This window comes from Gnatocerus cornutus, chromosome 9 (assembly GCF_029298725.1).
Source record: "Gnatocerus cornutus isolate USDA-ARS CGAHR chromosome 9, icGnaCorn1.1, whole genome shotgun sequence".
NCBI lineage: Eukaryota > Metazoa > Arthropoda > Insecta > Coleoptera > Tenebrionidae > Gnatocerus > Gnatocerus cornutus.
The window spans coordinates 9,875,331-9,894,700 of NC_142241.1; the positions used below are offsets into that span (position 1 = coordinate 9,875,331).

General features: G+C 36.0%; 3 protein-coding genes across 5 annotated transcripts in view; 1 reads left to right on the forward strand and 2 right to left on the reverse strand.

Moving 5' to 3' along the window:
* The window catches only part of sprt (PDZ domain-containing protein sprite), a 29,284-nt gene extending 10,735 nt beyond the window's left edge, over positions 1-18,549 (forward strand). The window contains exons 2-8 of one of the 3 annotated variants that reach the window (XM_088045813.1): positions 6,672-6,865; positions 12,010-12,072; positions 13,280-13,641; positions 13,689-13,841; positions 13,895-14,047; positions 16,739-17,018; positions 17,149-18,549. In XM_088045813.1, coding sequence (XP_087901939.1) covers positions 6,725-6,865; positions 12,010-12,072; positions 13,280-13,641; positions 13,689-13,841; positions 13,895-14,047; positions 16,739-17,018; positions 17,149-18,429 — 2,433 coding nt within the window. In that variant the 5' untranslated portion in view covers positions 6,672-6,724 and the 3' untranslated portion in view covers positions 18,430-18,549. Of the gene's footprint in view, positions 1-6,671; positions 6,866-10,344; positions 10,468-12,009; positions 12,073-13,279; positions 13,642-13,688; positions 13,842-13,894; positions 14,048-16,738; positions 17,019-17,148 lie in introns of those variants that run through there. The other 2 variants (XM_088045814.1, XM_088045815.1) reach the window with 2 other exon arrangements.
* LOC148168708 (equilibrative nucleoside transporter 3-like) lies at positions 710-2,873 on the reverse strand. Its single transcript, XM_088045387.1, has 6 exons — positions 2,370-2,873; positions 2,077-2,326; positions 1,539-2,027; positions 1,404-1,489; positions 1,157-1,353; positions 710-1,105 (listed from the first exon to the last, which is right to left on the reverse strand). The coding sequence occupies exons 1-6, from the start codon at positions 2,478-2,480 to the stop codon at positions 994-996; spliced, it is 1,245 nt and encodes a 414-aa protein (XP_087901513.1). The 5' UTR covers positions 2,481-2,873; the 3' UTR covers positions 710-993.
* Positions 4,398-6,655, reverse strand: LOC148168709 (equilibrative nucleoside transporter 3-like). The gene is made up of 7 exons (XM_088046241.1): positions 6,650-6,655; positions 6,384-6,545; positions 5,474-5,723; positions 4,938-5,426; positions 4,803-4,888; positions 4,561-4,757; positions 4,398-4,509 (listed from the first exon to the last, which is right to left on the reverse strand). Exons 1-7 carry the CDS (start codon positions 6,653-6,655, stop codon positions 4,398-4,400), a joined length of 1,302 nt encoding a protein of 433 aa, XP_087902367.1.
* Positions 18,550-19,370: the final 821 nt, after the last annotated feature.

The following is a 19,370-nucleotide window of genomic DNA, read 5'->3' on the forward strand; positions in this document are numbered from 1 at the left end:
TTTCTCGGCTCATTTTACCTTAAACATTTTTATCAAAAGCCCAAAATTCAATAGTCAATTTTTCGCAAAAAAAAATTCCGACTCAATCGATGAAAATTTTTCAATTTTTTTTAATATTGGTCATAACTCGTAAACTATTTGTCCGATCGATCTCAAATTTGGCCAGTAGATTGATCTCGAGCTTCTCTTTCGATTTATGTAAACAGAAAGGTAATAAACGTTGTTTTCACCTTGAAAACAGTGATTGAAAATCACTCCAAAGTGGTCTCTTCAAAACAGTTTTTGTCCAATGCCTCGTTTATTTATTAAGAAAATTAAACAAATTTCAGCTCACTTTATGCAGAATATCACGCTGAATCCAAAGCTTTAAGAATTTTTAATTTTCGTCAACAAATAACTGAGTTATAGCCGTTTGAATTTTTGGGTTGTCGTCAGAGGGCCAAATTTTTGAAGGTTCGAAACAATTCGTGCTCGATATCTCGGAAACTATTACAGATATTAAGATGCGGCATCGATCTTTTCGCGATTTTTTTACATTAAAAATAGTTCATATATTTTTCAAAAGTCGAAATTTGCAAATATTTGCAAAAATTCATGACTAAAATATGCCAATCTTCTGATATCGACATCTCGCTTATTTTTTCAAGTAAACTTGAGTAATTATACATAGTTTCACGAGTCTAGAATTTGATTGTCAGAAAACATAACGTCCTTTTAGATAAGTTGCATTTATTTTGTCTTGTAATTTTACTATGGGCTTGTCAGATTCTATTAAAAGGATAAAATGTCGCTGGAGGAATATACAGAGCGATCAGAATTATATCCTTTTTTAGAAACACAATATGACAGTAATAACTGCTGATCTATGGAACTGAACGAGTCATTGTATACAATAATAAAATAAAACCAACGGAATATACATTTATAAAAAATAGAAACATTTGATTTGTTCTTTGTCCAGAGTCACGTTACCATCCGTTGAGATTTGTTTCCTTATAAGGCTTTTATTAATCCAGTGCTTGCAAACGAACAAAGAGCCATACTGACAATCATAAATATCATTATCAATAACGTAGCAAGTGGTTTCTCTTCATCTGTGGGAACACTAAAAAATAAACAAAAATAATTCAATTCTTCGCTCTTTGGATATTCATACTTTGACATGTAGTAAACACAATCGTTAAGTATATAGCCGTGCGTGGAGGAAAAAATAATTATGAAGATAATGTAATAGTAATCCTCATTGAAGACTACAGACATATGCGTACGCGGTTGGGCATTACACAACATAATCATAGGGACGAGAGCCACGCGTAAGCAACTTATCCCAAAAAGAATTAGACCGTTCTTGGGCTAAAATTTGAACGTTAAAAAATTTGACCATGCGATTTCTTATTTGTAACCTTTTTTAGAACAACTGCAGTTTGTCTTGCAACTAAATCTGCTAAACAATAAATGAAGAATGTGATCACTGGCTGAAAATATACACCTGAAATAAAATGAAAGTGACAAATCCTGGTTAGTTTTGTTCTACTCACTGTTCCAATCGTTACCATTGTCGGCGTTTACAGACTTTACCAGCGAGGTCAAACCAGGGTGTATCATCACGGTGCAACCACCTGATACAAAAATTGCCAGGGCGTAGTACTTTAGTTTTTGAACAATTGATATAATGGTAGCTTTGTTAATATTAAGATTTTGATTTTTGAGTTCTTGTTTGAAATGATGCTTGAAAAACCGACATTGTTTTAAGCAAACCACAAATAGTATCAAAGTCAGAGTTACAAAAACTAGCGCAAAACCAAAATATACCATTCCTTGGACTTGTGGGTCGTCATTGACACTTAGCGATATAATTTGGGCCACCGCAGCCAAAAGACCACATATGGCTTGTCCCACGACTATCAGCGCTAAGTAAGTCGAGGGGAACTTTGGTGCCATTTGGAAGACTGTTACCATTAAAAGACTACAACAACCTGTGAGAAGGCTACCCGTTACTAGATTTGTTACCATAAAACCCATCTGCCCTGAAATCCAACGATTAGGAAGAACTATAACACTCAGATTATTACCTACAAGAATCTGTGTCCACTTTAACAAAGATACAAGTCAAACCGAATATTAGTACAGCCCCACAAAGTCCTCCGATGATTTTCAATTGCTCTGTGGATTTCTTGACAAAAAGTAAACTAATGATGATGAAAACTGCATTGCTAACATTTGTATCTACAGCAAAATCTGCTGTAAATTCAGCTTGAAGTCCAGTTCTGTTATCACTATTATAGCTCACATTGCTTAGTGGATCTCGAAATTTGTACATCCAGTACTATAAGAAATAGAAAGATGAGTTTTTACAATTAAATACTTACATCAGTTGCTGTGGTAAAAAAGTGAGAAGGAATTAGAGTCACCGTGCCCAAAGCATAGAACAAGATGTATGTTATGAAAAATTTGTCTTTGATTGGCTCTTGCTTGTCCATTTTGAGTTTGAGTATATGAAACTGTTACGACGCTGAGATTCGTTTGACGCTTCTTATAAGCTTTTTAGACATTTATCGCATTACTGTTTTAGATAACTTTCATTAAAATGATCTGATTTATCAAAAAGGCCCTTGAGATTCCTACAAAAGGATTTTAAGTACCTATTTTAGTACGCACGTGAGTTAAAGGAATAACACGTGGTCATGCGCAAATAGTTATGCTTTATCAGGAAGATGGTAGGGATTGTTTAAAATAAGATTATGATTACAATGTAAAATTATTGCAGTTGTCTAAAAGTTAGGAATCATCACGTTTTAGTGGAGCACTTGCCAGTTGTTTAAAGGGAGATTTCCGAATTGTTGGGAAAAAATTAAAACTGATCAAACCTACCGTTATCTTAAACACAATTTTTTAACTTTCCAGTAAAACGCCCACGCATAAGCTTACTATAAAATTCAAAAAACTACTGAAAAATGTTTCTCAGTATCGGGCTAAGATTTGAATTATAACTGTGGTGCCCCAAAAATTTTTGGTAAGGAATTTGGACGGTCATCGGTGAGTAGGTAAGTGGTGTACTTTTTGATAACATTATTTCATTTCTCAAATTTTCTATTTATTTTGGTGGTTGATTGGTAAAAAGTAAAAAATACATTTGATAGATTGATTTGATTTCGCTGAATGATTGAAGGACCAAAATATGCGTTGGTTTGATTCAAACTGTTTAGATTGAAGGTTCATAAAAAAAATCGTTCGAATTGATTCATAGTCTTTATTTTTGGATGGTTTACATTGAACTTTCGTCAAAAACTATCAAGCATCCCCAATAAACTAGGGTCGTAGCCAATGGGGTAAAAAAATCTTGCGCTCCATTAAGTACGTTAATAAATGTTGAATATTTTGCAGGTTAGTCATATTATAACAACAAACATTTGAACAATCACAATTAGGTAAATAAATAAAAACACAAAAACACAAACACGTAAATTGAAAAAAATTCAAAGTTGTCTCCGTACAAAATCGACGGCAAAATTTCTGATTTCTACAAAAACGGATTTTTCTAAGACGAGCGAAAATAAAATAAAGTAACGACTAAACAAATTACGAGGCTATGATTCATATTGTATTCACGACAAGTACCGGAAAAAGGAAGATATCAACAAGGATGATTCATTTTCAAAATTAATAGGAGTACCTATCTAATTTGCAAAGTTGATACTTGTAAATTTTCAACATGTTATCTAATTATTGATATCAGATAATGTTCATTAAGATTATGAGTTATAAAGAAGGAATTCCAGATCCAAAGATTAAAAAAATAATAAGCAGATTTTAATGCAGAATGACTCACGTTTAGTACGTCAATTGTGACCTGAAATGGATTGAATTTTGAGATTTTTGAAATTTGGGACAAATTCTACCTAACTTTGTCTTCACCAAATGCGCAGACAAAATCGATTTGGAATATCTAATATTGGGGCTCACCGAGACGGAGCTTTGATAATAATAATTATTGAGAGTTATTGAATTCCACTTTGCGCATTTCTAACAAGAATTCAAATTCCAAATGTAACAATGGGAACTCATAAAAAAACAGATAGTAGTTAGCATTATTGCTAGCTATTATTATAGAAGTACCTACATGCAACAAGAATGTAGAACGTTAAACAATAAAGATTGATAGTATCTTTGACTGGCATATTCAATTAATTTCCATTTATTAGAGGGAAGGAGTAGAGTCGCTATTTTTAAGTGAAGGCTAAATTTAGAGCAATTAAAATTCTTCTGTTTAGTACAAATCTTTTATTTTAAATTTATAACATATATTTAAGCATCATATTATTACAAAATATGCAAGAGAAATATTACGTCGTTCCGCCAGAATCTAGTAAAAAGACAAAATATCGCTGGAGGAATATTTATAAGGCTTTTACTAACACAGGGCCCAAAAACGAACAAGCAGCCATACTGATAATCATAAACAACATTATCAATAACGTAGCAAGTGGTTTCTCTTCATCTGTGGGAACACTAAAAAATAAACAAAAATAACTCCATTCTTCACTCTTTAAATCTTCATACCTTGACATGTGGTAGACAGAAAGGTTTAATATAAATCCGTGCGTGCAGGCAAGAATAATTATAAAGATAATATAATAGTAATCCTCATTAAAGACTACAGACATATGAGTACGCGGTTGGGCATTACACAACATCACCATAGGAACGAGAGCCACGCGTACGCAACTTATCCCTAAAAGAATGAGTCCGTTTCTGGGCTAAAATTCGAACGTTAGATATATTCGACCAAGGGATTTTGTAACCTTTCTTAGAACCATCGCAGTTTGTCTTGCAATTAAATCTACTGAACAAAAAAGGAGAAATGTGATCACTGGCCGAAAATATATACCTAAAATACAATGAAAATAAAAATTTCTGGTTAGTTTAGTTCTACTCACTGTTCCAATCACTACCATTGTCGGCATTTACAGACTTTACCAGTGAAGTCAAACCTGGTTGTATCATCACCGTGGAACCAGCTGATACAAAAATCGCCAGAGCGTAGTACTTTAACTTATTGACAATTGAAATAATGGCAGCTTTGCTAATATTAAGCTTTTCATCAATGAGTTCTTTTTTGAAATGATGCTTGAAAAACTCACATCTTTTCAAGCAATATAAAAATAATAACAAAGTCAGAGTTACAAAAACTAGCGCAAAACCAAAGTACACCAATCCTTGGATCTCCGGGTCGTCATTGACACTTAGCGAAATAATTTGGGCCAGTGCTGCCAACACTCCACAGATGGCTTGGCCCACGACCAACAGCCCTAAGTACATCGGGGGAAATTTTGGCGCCATTTGGAAAACTGTAACCGTTAAAAGACTACAACAAGCTGTGAGAAGACAACCCGTTACTAGAGTTGTCACCAAAAAGCCCATCTGCCCTGAAATCCAACAATTAGAACGAGTTCACACTAAATGTACCACCTACATGAAAATGTGTCGACTTTAACAAAAATGCAAGTCAAACCAAATATTAGTGCAGCCCCAAAAAGCCCTCCGATAATTTTCAATTGCACTGTCGATTTCTTGACCAAAAGTAAACTCATTATGATGAAAACTGCATTGCTAACATTTATGTCTACAGAAAAATCTGCGATAAATTCAGTTTGAAGTCCAGTTCTGTTAGCACCATTGTAGCTCAAATTGCTTAGTGGGTCTTGAAATTTGTACATCCAGTACTACAAAAAATAGAAAGAGGAGTTCTTACAATAAAAAACTTACATTAGTTGGTGTGGTTAAAAATTGGGAAGAAATTAAGGACACAACGCCTAAAGCGTAGAATAAGATGTAAGTTATGAAAAATTTGTCTTTGATCGGCTCTTGATGCTCTATTTTGTGTTTTGGTAGGAAACTATTATTACTACGCTTCAAGATTTGTGTGACGCTTATGTTTTTAAACATTTATCTAATTACCAATTTTAGATAACGTTTATTAAAAATGTATTGATTTATCAGGAAGGCCCTTGAGAATCCCACAAAAAGGTTTTAAGTACATATTTTAGTACGACACGTGAGGGTGACTTACTTTTATTACATCACTTATTACCGGAAGTGTGTAAGACAATTTTCAAAATTTTGAGCGAAAGTCTAACCGCTTCTCCGTTATTTTAATATGAAATGCAGGTAACTGCCATGAAGACGTGTATTAATATTTCCAACTTGCAACTTATTTTGTTAGTGAAATACCTATGCATACGAGAGGCAATTTGCAAGCGAAAAAACTGGCAGGAGTATTACATATTAGAACAGGAAGTGTGTGAAGCTTACAGAGATGAAACTTTAATTAAGAATTCTTGGAGGATAAACTAAAAAAGTTCTCAAATTCACATGCAACAAACTTTTTTACGGATTTCTCTTGGTATCCAACTCTCGCCACGAAGATGTTTCCCAATCCCACATTTTGTTCGTTTTGCGTTGTCGAAATCGCACATAAAACTCGCAACCCGATCCCCATCGAAGCCGCAATTTGATATTATCTCGACACCACCAGTCACTGAACTCTTCGCATATAATAATTAATGAGCATTTATAAAAGACATTCCCCATAAAACCAAGTGCGTCGAGACAAATTATAACCGCCTCCGGCACACGTTTACATATTAACCCTCATCATTCTTTTCCATCAGAGACCGCAACGCCCGCCACCACTCGTCCTTCAACCGCCCAGCGCGATGTTGCGATGAATTCGCCGCTCCCGTCAAGTCCACGTTCCCGTAGCCAGGCAGGGGGTCGTCGTGTCAGCAGCCGCCCCGCACTGCACTCAGATTGCCCACCTGAACCAGAGGACTCGCCTGGTCTGGGACAGAGATCGGTTTCTTTGGTAAGTCTTGTGTTTCTTCGATCGGATTCTTTTTGTCCGCGTAGACGAGTCACGAAGTCGTGCATGAAGATGAGGAAAGGTCAGCGTACGTGCAGACTTAATTGAAGTGGAAGGACGTGACGGATAGGGTGGCTCAATGTTGAGGAAGTTCATTAGAAGTCGAAAAAAGATTGTTTATCATTTTTTGACCTTCGGGGTACTGACTACAAGAAAGTTATTCCCCCTGGTTCCATCGCGGACTTGTTTCAATTCTAAGTTATTATACTCACTAATGAATGTAACATTACTTACACTTTTAAGGTAGTAACCGTTTAAATTTGATGGCTTTTAGAAGCACAATACTAATTAATGCTAATAATTAGAAGATCAAAGCCAAAAAAAACGCAAATAAATTTACTATTAACATATTTCACAGAAATTGGTTACCACCGGTTTTCAGCCACATAAATTTAGAAAATATTTGCTAATGTTATTTAGAAATAAAATAGATTTCTTTTACATGTATTTCAAATCAAGAATTTGATTTATTACACTCCACTTACTGACATTAAAAATGAACAAACTTGTTGAATGGCTAATTTTTCTTCGCGATGTGGAACTGTTATGCTTGAAAGTCTGAAGACTTGTAAGATTAATGTTTTCCACACCAAAAACTATAATAAATCCAAAACGTGCATTATTTATTAGTTTTCATCCAATTTCAAGCCGGAATTTTTGGGAAACACACATCACTAAACGTTGCGTGGTCTTTGAGAAAAATTCCTCTAAAGAATAAAGCATTTATCTTTGGGAAAAGTTCTTTGTCATAACTTATATTACAGTTACATAACATAATATTTTCTTAATACTAGAGTCCGATCTAAAAATAGCAACAGTATAACAGTAGATTCTGATTTTTCTGAATAAGAAATTTTCTGTATAAATTTTGCTCAAGTTCAAGCGAAAATGATCGTAAGACCATCGCTGGTTGATCGGAATGGCATTGGCATTATGAATTATAAAATCTGTGTCGCATAATTGTTTTGTTCTATCATTGTTCTCCTACTGAGCGCATATATTAAAAGTAAAGTATTCAATGTGGCTCTTGGTTGGGAATCCAAGCACCAGAAGCCGGCGTCACTTTTTACGACCTCTGGATCTTGCTCAATCTTCGCATTCAAATAAAGAAATCCTATTGCAAACGGTGTCAGTTTATTTACATTCTTATCCAAATCAGCGCCCATCATTTCTACCATTACGGCATCCGCAGCAAATAAAACCCTGTTATCGAACACTTTCCATTTCCGATATGTAAATTTCAACCGTTTCAACAACACTTCGTAGGCGTCCATCGTAAAGTAGTCGAAAATCCCGCATTTCGAAACGACAGTATAATTAAAACGAGACTAAAAAATGTAGGTGTGTTGACATTAGTGTTATTTGTCGACAGCTCGTTATTAGATTCCGCGCTAATTCTCTTAGAGGAGGTCGTAATGTTCTGGCGCCAAAGCGTGGGTTGATTTGCATTGTTTCGGTACCAATCACCCACCCATCCCGACCTCCGGAATCCCAACAATTTTTCACCGCTTTCGCTATCGAAAAACGCGGAGCTTCAAAGCTTGCAGCTTCAGAGAGGCTTGGCTGGTTGCTTTGAATAATTACGAGTTTCGTGCCCACGGAATGGTCAGTGAGTAATGACGTGCTGGGGCACAGGCCTTCTTATCGATATGACAACCATTCAGATCGTTTTTCAATTCGTCAAGAAAAATCGTGCTGTTTCAGCTCATTCTAACATGGGAGCTTAGCATAAATTAAGCGATTTCTACAGCTTTTAACGCTGGAACTTGACGCTAAAACGCGTTTAATTTATAGGAGTAATTAATAGCAGCTTTTTGCTGTTTTGTTACGACCGGAATCATTCTCATTCTGGTTTGTTGAAATTTTGTAGCAACAACTAATTCTGAGATATAACCAAGTTCTTTATATTCTCGTATTGTCCCATAAAAAGTCAAACATTGCCTACGAACAACTGCTGTTTTTAAAAAGGATATTGAAGTGGTATTTAAGAGACATAAATGTGTTCGTAAAAGGCTTCAACACCAAATGAAAGTGAATCCTACAGTTAGAGAAATGTTGGAAAAGATGACCATAAAGAAAAAAATTCAAGAGCCCTATCGCGATCGTCGCCTTCAATCATAAAGGTTAATTTAACATTGAATTGCTAATAGTGATTTATTTCTTTCTCATAAAAACCATAATTTTATTGTTTCTTGTTATAAGGATCTTTTTTTCCTGTTTAATCGTGTAATTATTGCAACTTTCCGCTGCGCACTTAATTTATTTGCATCTCTTTACCCGACTAATTGACTGAAAATGCACTATTCATTCTAACATCACTTGCACATTAGAGAAATGACAATTTTCCATTATTAATGTGCGCATTACGATTTTTATTAAGTAATAGCAGAAACAAACAACCGTAATTCAATAATTATATCTTTGGACCGGTTTCGTACATATATCAAGACATCCTCAGTTTCTTAATGTCCGCTAATACGACTTGTCAGTACTGAGAGAATTATTGAAGTAGTTTTGCATAAAAATAAAGGTAAAAAGTGGTTTACGCTCTTATCTTCCGTTAGCATCGAAATTGTAACTTTTTGTACGTGTACTTACCAGCCATCAATTAAGAGTACAATAAAAAGAAATAAGACGATGACAGGAAGCCGAAGCGATCACAAAATACGTTTTTTCTCCTTTCGGGATTAAGAGCAAGTTTTTAATTATTAATTCAATTACATTTAGGGGGGCTATCGGTTTTAATTAATTGAGCTGGAATGACTTGAAAAATTACTCTCTCTAGCAGCTCGGTTTCTATTCAAAGAATTTTCCTTTGAAAGCTGCGAAAGTAGCTAATTTCGTCTCAGACATTTGTTTACATTGGTCACTACTTGTACGTCTTCTTATGGAATTGAGACCACACGTCCCAGTGCGATCATTGGCCTCTGAAAATTCGAAACTATTATTCAAAAATGCGCTCCTTGGAGCATGTCCAGCCAAAACGTCTGTAAATTCTTCCATTGCATGTTTCGTTCCATTTCGTTCCTTTTTGAATATTAAAATATTCAAATTTAAACTACCGCACCCGTCGTCCAATTACTCTCACATCTCCACATTTTTCGAAACGGATTCGTTTTTTCCCAGAACTGTTGTATAATTAACGAGATGTCCACCTAATGAACCTCGCAACTATGTCATAACTTTAGCTACCTTAAAAGGAATCATGTCAGTAGTGACAAGTTTTGATCTTCGCAAATTCAGTTCACGGAAGCTTTAATGTGGTATAAATAACTGTCTCACTCCCCGTTAGCAGGATTCTTGTTCCATCTCTTGGTGCGGATGTTCCGATATAAATTGTGATGTCTGTATTATTCACGGTTAATTGCGGCCACTTTATTGATTCTTTACGGGTAAAACAGATGCTCTGAAGATGATTTTGTACAACGGCAATGCACCGGTTTCGCGATCGATGACGGAATGTTAAATACCAGGATAAAAGGATGCGACTTGGTGTTGTTTTATCGCTAGCCAAAAGGGGAAGACGCCAAAATGGAAGTGTGCAGGTATGTAAAGGTGGAGTTTTTCTAAGGATGAACATTTCAAAATTGCGGCAATGCGCTGTCTGGGAATTCGAGCAGGAAGTTATGCAATCAGAGATTTTCTGTTTTAAGGTTGACAAATTACGCGCGGGTGATTAATATACGACATTATTCCTTAACAGAGTAGAACGGACATTTTAGAACATTCCAATTTGCCAAAAAAGGGAGTTATAAATATGTATTTTACATTAAACGTGCCAGTTATTAATCTTTTTTTTACACAACCGCTTCATTAGGAAAGCACAGAAAATCCGGGAAAATTAATCTAAAAATAATGCTTTATTTCCTACAAAAAGGAATCTCCATCTTGCAGCATAACTTTGTTCATTTCGTTCATTTCCCGGAATAATCCTAAAAAATATTTCTAATAGTAACAGGTTTCCCCACATAAAGTATTCAAATTTTTCTTCGATTTAATTCCTCCCTGGAAACGTTAGCAAATTGAATCCATAATCCAAGTTTTTCAATATAAAATCATACGCACAGATATAAACAAACAGTAATTAGCCTTAAGAGCTTCGACTTCGCTCAATTAACAATCCGAACTAATTAATAAGGCTTCGGTCATTACAGTACTACAGAAATCATGTTCTCTTCTTTTCCTCAATTTTTTATCATAATTTACCATAAATCCATTAAAACAAGTTGTTTTTGTCTTTTCAGGATCTAAACGCGTCAATTTAAATCATATAAACAGTCAATTAAAGTGCTTGAGCTGCACCACTTCAAAAACTATGTTGTCATTTCGGAACAAACTTCGGATTAGAATACAATAACACCTATCGATTATATAAACGGTGATTAGTTCTTATTACACGCATTATCTGTCATATCTGATTTGAACGCTTTCGAATGACTTCAATGAATCATCGGCTGAAATTTTTTTTCAAATTCCGAAAAATACAAATTAGTGAGCGCAGGTATTCGAGCACACGAAAAAACAAATTGCTTGAATTAATTTAAATTCCAAGTTCTTTATAATTGCCCGGAATTTTGTGAAGTGTAACTGATATAAGTTTGAAGATTCATCATCGACGTGGGTGTTGGCTATTCTTTTGATTATATCGTAATTAAAAGGCGTGGTACGAAGAAAATTAACAACGGGTTATGCAATCGCCTTTATTATAATATGCAAATTGTTTTATTATGTTATTGAGTGTTTGTATCGAATTATAATAGCAAACGCTTAGACTAATTTACGAACGGATAGAAAGGTGAGTCTGAAATAGAACACTTTTAGTAATTTCAGACTGGTATTGTACCTGCTGCTCTTACAAAGATTAATTACATTGCCTGTCAGACCGATGTAGTCTTTTTATCATTTAAATTTCGTTTACACGCAACATTAATTATCCTCCAGCTTCTACCAGATCGAAAGTGACTTCTTCGTCTCTATTGATATATTTTTTGCCCCCTTCGATAAATCATCCCATCAGATAAGTTAATTGTATCCTGTTCGAAGTCGACTAGAAAAATCGTGTAAATTTTCGGTTCTGTTTGTTGCAGACCACATTGCAGCCGACCATAATCCAACCCAGGATGGCCCAACTCGAAACGCTGGAAGCCAAGGTGAGCCAAAATTCCGTTGATCTTCAGAAATAAAATTATCATACGGGACCGTTAGTTAATTGAGGATTAGCCGTGACATTTCGTCATTACTAAAAAAATGTTGGATTTATAGAGTCATTCTACCTAAACAGGCTCATAAAAAATTCTTAATGTGGAAAAGCTACTTGCGAGATAATTACTTTGTTTGTGCCATTAAACAAACATTACGTACCAGAACAACCAGAATTTTTGCACCACCGTGATGAAGAAATTTCATAAATTCTCGTGGCATTGATAGCAAAGTTCAAACATATTTCTGCTTGGTTTATGTCTTTTTAATGTGGAGCCGCATTGGCGTCTAGTCTTAGCGACCTCACGCAAACTGCATTTATTAAATAACTGTTCAGGACTAATTAAAACACGCACGATTCTCTGTTTTCCCATCTTCAACGTATTATTTGTGTGAGAGTCGATTCAAGCAATTAAAAGAATGCGAAGGAAAATTCGAAAATTAATTAATTTATTGTGGAGAAACGGCAAAAATGTAGTAAACCGTAAAACGTGTGAAATGACTCCATTCAATTTCTAAATAACGTTTGCCAATGACCAAGTGATGGGTAGAAACGGGTCTTTATGGTGGTAAAGTTAATTTTAGTAGTTTCTTGCGGTTTTGCATGTAAAATGAATAATTTGCAAATAATTTTCGTATTATTTTTTGCCGAGCACATTTCGCGAGTCCTTGAAATCACAAAAACCGGAACCATGGAAAAATGAGGCCACGATTTTGGTTCTTGTGTTAACGGTTCGATGTGAAACGATGTTAACATAATCAATGGCATTATTAGGCACCAACGTAATAGTTTAGCATAAAACAATGCAACATTTGAACCTTGCCTGAATTCGCTACGCGTCTCAGGTCTCATTGTAATCTCCAAGATCAAATCCACCATCACCTTCTCTCCATAAATCCATTTCTTCCTTTCTATTTATACAACAAGAGGATCGCCACAGACAAGCGAAACTCCTCTTATAACCATGATTTATAAATACGGGTACGACGAGCTCCGTAATCCAACAACATAAACATTCCATGCTATTGTGTTTTAGGGCATGTGGGTGGGTGGTTGCGAACTCAGTCTTTACAGCTTGAAACGCCTCGGGTTAAACATGTTGGTCGACGCCATGCATATTCTATGCTGTTGCAACTTTAGATTTTTCTGTTTTGTAGATGGCCAGTATAGAGGTGTCCCTCTCGAGCACACCCAGACGGAAGAAAAATGGTAGCTTGAGTGGAATCAACGCTTCGATTCGGTCGATACCGAAGGAAATCGCTGCCAAAGAACTGGAGACTTTGAGGAACGCATTGAGAGATAAAGAGAATATTATACAGAGTTTAAAGGGACAGTTAACAATTCCAGGGTTGCGCTTATCTGCGATCAGAAACGCCAACAGTAATAGCAATAGAGATTTAACGGAGGTGGAGAAGAAACAAGCCGAGGAGAGACTCGCGAGGCTGAAGACCGATGTGGACAACAAAAGACTTGCGATTAAAAATCTTAAGATGGCTCTCGAACGCCTGGACATCACTGAGTAAGAATGCCCGAAATTTCAATACTTTGCTTCACTTTTACTTTTAGTAATATCGACGTGCGGATCCAACAAGCGGAATTGGAGTACCAGCTAGGCCGCGAAGAGCTCAATTTGTTAACATTGCTCGAGGAAACACGCGCTCTCCAATTATGTCTAGATGAGTCGAATAAAAACTCGTCGGAATCTCATACTTTGTACAGGTAAGCTTTTTGTGGACGTGCCTAATCAACACGAACTCAACCTGATTCCGTAGCTGCGTTCATGGAAGTCTTCATGTGATATTACTAGGAGTTGAGGTCAATTACGACCCGAAAAGTCCCAAATTTGGTGCTAGCCAAAAGGACAACATCATGGGACTTTGGGTAGATTGGGCTCTCGAGGAAACGGGGCTGTGCAAAGGAGACAGGTAAATCTAAAATCACCTTAATTTAAATTAAGTAGACGTGATGATGTGGGAATGGGCGGATAATCAGCTATTATTTTTGCTTCTTCATGATTACGTGGCCATTGTTGGGATGATCTAATGAAACGTGGAACAAACTACCAACTTAGTACTGTTAGTACTCTGCTAATTATGTATCAAGCGTGAAGTTACTTCCCTGTGGAGGCAGTTTTGAATTCGTGAGAACAGGGCCGCTCTAGTTACTTTTGACTGATGCTTGACACAAATTAGTCTCGTATTCAAAAGAAGGATTCAGTGAACGAACTGTTACACATAAAAATTATAATGAGAAAGTTCGCGAAGACAATTAAACCTTATCAAAAAGAGAAGATAATTTTATTTCGCGCTAATTACCGAGTAACCCCATCGAAACTCTTCCTGGTTACTCTTTTTCATTGAAAAAGATCAATTTAACAGTTGCAAAACCTAGTTTCCGGTGAACATTTTTTTTGTATTAATGTAGTCTTGATTATAGTTATTTCACTACATACAAGGTTTCAATGCAATATCAGCCGTGCAGCTGTAATGACAGCAATCACATAAAAATTACCGAAACAGCCTAATTAACGTTTTTCATAGATTGAAATGTTTTTCTTCAGTTTGTTATAGCTGCGGCATAAACGTTGCGTGTATTTCCTAGAACACCAATGTAAGTTTTTTACACGACTTTAAATGGTTTTTGTGTGCAAGTCAGTAATAAAAGATTCCATCCACGAACACTTTTTTAACAACTACAACGTCGTCTCCGCAATCAACATTATAATTACTCACGAGCTTACTGTGAAAGCTCATTACCGCGACAATCCTCGAGTGTCATATCATTTATCCAAAACGATTCTGCAATAGATTCAATGGCAAAAAGCCTTCCAACTCGCTGTAATTTTGCGGTTGGAAAAGCGTGCTTCAAACAGATAAGCCACCGGAAACTCCGACAATGGGAACCGGAGTCAACACTCGTAACCTTCCACCCGTATATCCGGCCGCACTTGTTTTTACCACCAAAGAATCAGGCACTTAAAATCAACAGTTATTTTAAAGGAAAAATGTCATTCAATTCAAACGTTTTCCTCGAGCATCGTTTCGATGAACGCTGATCTGTACAAGTTGCGTGTTTGCGTGTAGGTACTAATTAAACATGTTTTACACACTATTGTTTTCTTTTCCGAGAAGAATTGCAATCAAAAGCGAGTTTAGATGAAATTACGCTCCATTTTGCGGATGCTTTCATTATATAGCCATTATTATAGATAAAGATCGGGTAGGAAATAAAAACGGAAACATATTTTCTCGTTCCCAGTTTAAAAATGCAATTCTTTCTTTTGACCTCTTGATGCTGGTGCGAGAAAAAATTTCGTACAACATTCTCCAGCCAAACGTTTGGATTTGAGGAGAATAAAAAATGAATTACAAAGTAAAAAGAAACGAATGAAATAAATATCACTGCGCAACAGTACTTTTTTTTCCAAACATGTAAAAGTGGTTTCTGAATATACAGGGCGTTCTGTATAATCGTTTTTTCAAGATCAGCTCTAGTTTTCGAAAAAATTTCTACTTTAATGTTAAATTTCAGGCTAAACCAGGTGTAAAAAAAATACTGTATTTCTCAAGTTTTTTTTGAAAAAGTCCTGAAATTCACTCACAATCGATGTTACTCTACAAACAATGCCATTAAATGTGAAAACAACATCGCTTAGAAGCTTGCTGTGACAATTGTCGACAACGCAAAAATTGCTCTCAAGAAACATGTAAAATTTTATGATTTAAGACAAAACGCCGGAAAGAGATCGATGAAAATCGTAAATTTACACTTAAATTGATTAAATTGGACAGTCAGACTTTTGATTTTCCTTTTTTGTTACCAAAATCGCTTCTTCAAAATTTGAAAAAACAATTAAAAAATCAAAAAAACTACAGCTAATAAATCTGTCGGCGGATTCTTACACAATAAGGTCTAAATTATGAAGAACTGTTGAGACTTCTTCGGAAAAAATACAAAAATTAAATTTTGTTGGACTGTGAATCTGACCTGCAAGAAGCTTTAGAAGATTAGGCGAAATTGCAAGGATTAGTAAACAGGTAAAAGTAAAAACGCTATGAAGATTAAAAGGAATTTAAATAATTGCAACAAATCTAATCTAATCTAAAAATTTAGAAAAGGTGTTGAGGTTAAACCATCTAAGAAGTTCTCGTGAACCTAAAGCATCTAAAAAAATTAAGAAAACCAAAAAAATTAGGTCCTGAGATAGATAAGAATGAAAAATCCTTGAAAAAGACCAAAACTTTTGAAACAATGAACCTCCTTCGGCGCCCCTATTGTCTGCTAAGAACATAAATTTATTCATCTAATTAGCAATGTGATACCAAAAAAGTAGGTAGCACAGTTCCACCTGTCATCTCTCCGCCACTCACACAAATGGCCGCAATTAACCCCGATCTCCCCTGCACAAATCGCGATAATTTTCTTCTTCTCGCTAGAGACAGTCACGTCTTCGTGAGATGAAAATCGTTGATCTAATCTCAACTTTCCGAGAACCTCCTTGATCCATGTTGGTGGCGACAAATTGCACTTGAAATAAATTATCGCTTAGTACTTAAGTCGTATATCACTTGGTCACTGTAGTGTAAAGAGTGGGAGTCTTATTATTTAAATTGCAGATTGGTTGAAGTCAACGGGAAAATTGTCTTAACGAAGAATCGAGACGACTTAAGTCGACTTCTTGTTGCCGCGCCCGATCCAGCTCAGATTGTAATCTTGAGGAAGTTATCCGAAAATGGTACTAATATTTCCTTGGGGACGACGCACAAAGAAGTAGCGTCGTTGCGATGTGAACTTGAAGCTGTGAGAGAACGAGCGGAGGAAGCTCAGAAGACTAAAGAAGGCCTCATTAGCGATAATATTCGATTAACGCACAGAATTTCGTACTTGGAGGAACAGGTAATTGAAAGTGATAGAAGTAGGCGGTTTGTAATGTTTTCCTTTCGTTTCACTCACTGTTTGCTTCACAACAGGAAATGTTTTACCATCACGTTCGTTTCCGTCAGGTGTTAAATGACTGTCTTTCCAGGTCTCGGAATTGCTGTCCCGAAACAAGTCCGACCAAGATATTCGAGTTCTTGCGAAAACTCCTGTGATCTCCACCGTGAAGACCAATCAAAATGTTACTAATATTAACATTACAACGCAGGCTCCGGCGACGGTCTCCACGAACTCTCAAAACTCCAAAGAAGTGCAAGTTTTCCAAAAAGGACAAGTTACCGCGTTGGTAGCAAACCTCCCTGGATTGGAAGCGTCCAAAGACACTCACTCGTCGCTTCCAGTGAGGTCGAAGAGTAGCCTCTCCAACGTGTCGAACACTCATATCGTCGCACCAAGTCCTCAACCTCCTGAAGGGTACCACTGTCATAAGAACCACCGGCATAAACACCGGTCGTCGAAACATGGGCTTCAAACCTGTACCAGCACCCAGAACTTGGAGTCCAACGACAAAGTAACGTTTAGAAAGCATAACCACCATCATCACCACAGAGAGAAGGATTACAGTTCTGAAACGAACTCGGCGGTTGAACATGTGAGCAGATACAATAAAAGAAACACGGAGAATGGGCATCGGTACTCGAATCTTGAAAATCAAAGGTATTCCACGAATTCAGAGAAGGAATTCGGTTCGGACATCATGGACCAGAGTTACAAGAAAGCGACGAAGATCGTCCACGAGTTGACAAGAACCAACAGAGACAGTTTGTACGAGAAACACCGACAAAAATGCATTACTGCGTCTGAGAAATACAACTCCGACATTCTCAAACATTACAACGCACGTAAATCAACATCTGTCTTAGATTTTCGCTCTGAAATTCACATCGGTCCTAAATACCCCGACTCGAAAAGCGTAGAAGAGTTGGACGCGACATCCAATACCGATAAAAGAATCTACAAGAGGATACAAGACAGTCGTAGCGTCAAATCGCTCGATTTCGACAGTGATTGTAATTCGACGACGAATAGTTACAAAACGAAGAGCGTTGATTATACTTCTGAACCCATCGAAAATAACCGGAAGTTGTCAAGTTACACCGGTTATTACGGAGATGTTAAACCAAGACCCACTCCTCCCAAAAAACCAATCAGATTGTCGTTACATAAAACTCAAAGTTTACAATCTGTGGAAACACCGCCTATTACCCCAAATAGCTCTCCTCCAAAGAATGAGTCGAGAAAGAGGAACTACAAGGGAGAAATACCCAAAGAACTAAATGGCGTAAATGGGTATCCAGAGGTCACAAAATGGCCAGGATTCGGTCGTAAAATGGTGGAAAATAGTACAGATAGTGGGAGTTGGTGTTAAATCGAACTCAACTTGATTTAATATTAGATGATGTATGTACAAACATTTCTTTTTAGGACGAGTAGCTTTAATTGAGGTGTAACTTAATTATAATGACTGATGAGAATATAATAACAGCAATGAGTTGTTTTATTTTGTTTTACGATGATGATGTGTCTTGTGCTAAGCACAAGATAATACGGATATCTGAGCTTGTAATTACTTACTTTGGTGGAAAATTGCTGAATAGGTTTCTAATAAATGTTGAATTATCTTAATTACTACGGTAGAAGCGAATTCCATTTGAAATCGTAGCGAATTGAATGTTAGTTTCTATGGATCGAAAATAAAGAAGTGTTAGTTGTTTAGTGGCAATTATTATTGTTAAATAAAAGCGCAGTTACCCTTTTAGCACCTGTTTGTCATTCCGTTCCGAGTAGAATGGACTTGTTGTGTGCAAGACAACTCACTTGTAAGATAAATTAAATAAAAATTGCAAAATATGAAATTTTGAATTCTTTAAATTAAAATCTTCTGGATTTCTATCAATTTTTTAAATTATTATTAAAACCGTTGTTAAATCGGATTTCTTGACTTACTTTTCTAATTTTCTGACTCTTCGAATCCATTAAATATTTCAAAAATGTATATTAAATAACTAGAGAATGAAATGGCGATTTACTCCCGAGGCGATGTTTAAAGCGCGAAACAAAGTTTGTCTCTGTGATTTGGCGTAAACCCAATTCTGTATGCAACCAGTAAAACTAATTTGGAATACGACGTTTTATTTAAAACAAATTTTCATTAATTTGCTCAGAAAAATTAAAATAGTTCGAAAGTAGAATTATAATTTATAAGGGTTTTTGTGAATAAATAAAACAATTTTTTTTCTGTATTGTCACTGTCAGTAACAACCATATCAAAGTTTTATTGCTACAATTTCCTAAAATCACGATCAATGT

Coding starts and splice junctions, on each gene's coding strand:
- LOC148168709 (XM_088046241.1), bottom strand. Junction 5,427..5,473: donor TAAAGTCGACACATTTTCAT/GTAGGTGGTACA, acceptor GTTGGATTTCAG/GGCAGATGGGCTTTTTGGTG. Junction 4,889..4,937: donor CAATGGTAGTGATTGGAACA/GTGAGTAGAACT, acceptor ATTGTATTTTAG/GTATATATTTTCGGCCAGTG.
- LOC148168708 (XM_088045387.1), bottom strand. CDS start 2,480: ATGGACAAGCAAGAGCCAATCAAAGACAAATTTTTCATAACATACATC. Junction 2,327..2,369: donor TTTTTACCACAGCAACTGAT/GTAAGTATTTAA, acceptor TATTTCTTATAG/TACTGGATGTACAAATTTCG. Junction 1,106..1,156: donor TGTGTTTACTACATGTCAAA/GTATGAATATCC, acceptor TTTATTTTTTAG/TGTTCCCACAGATGAAGAGA.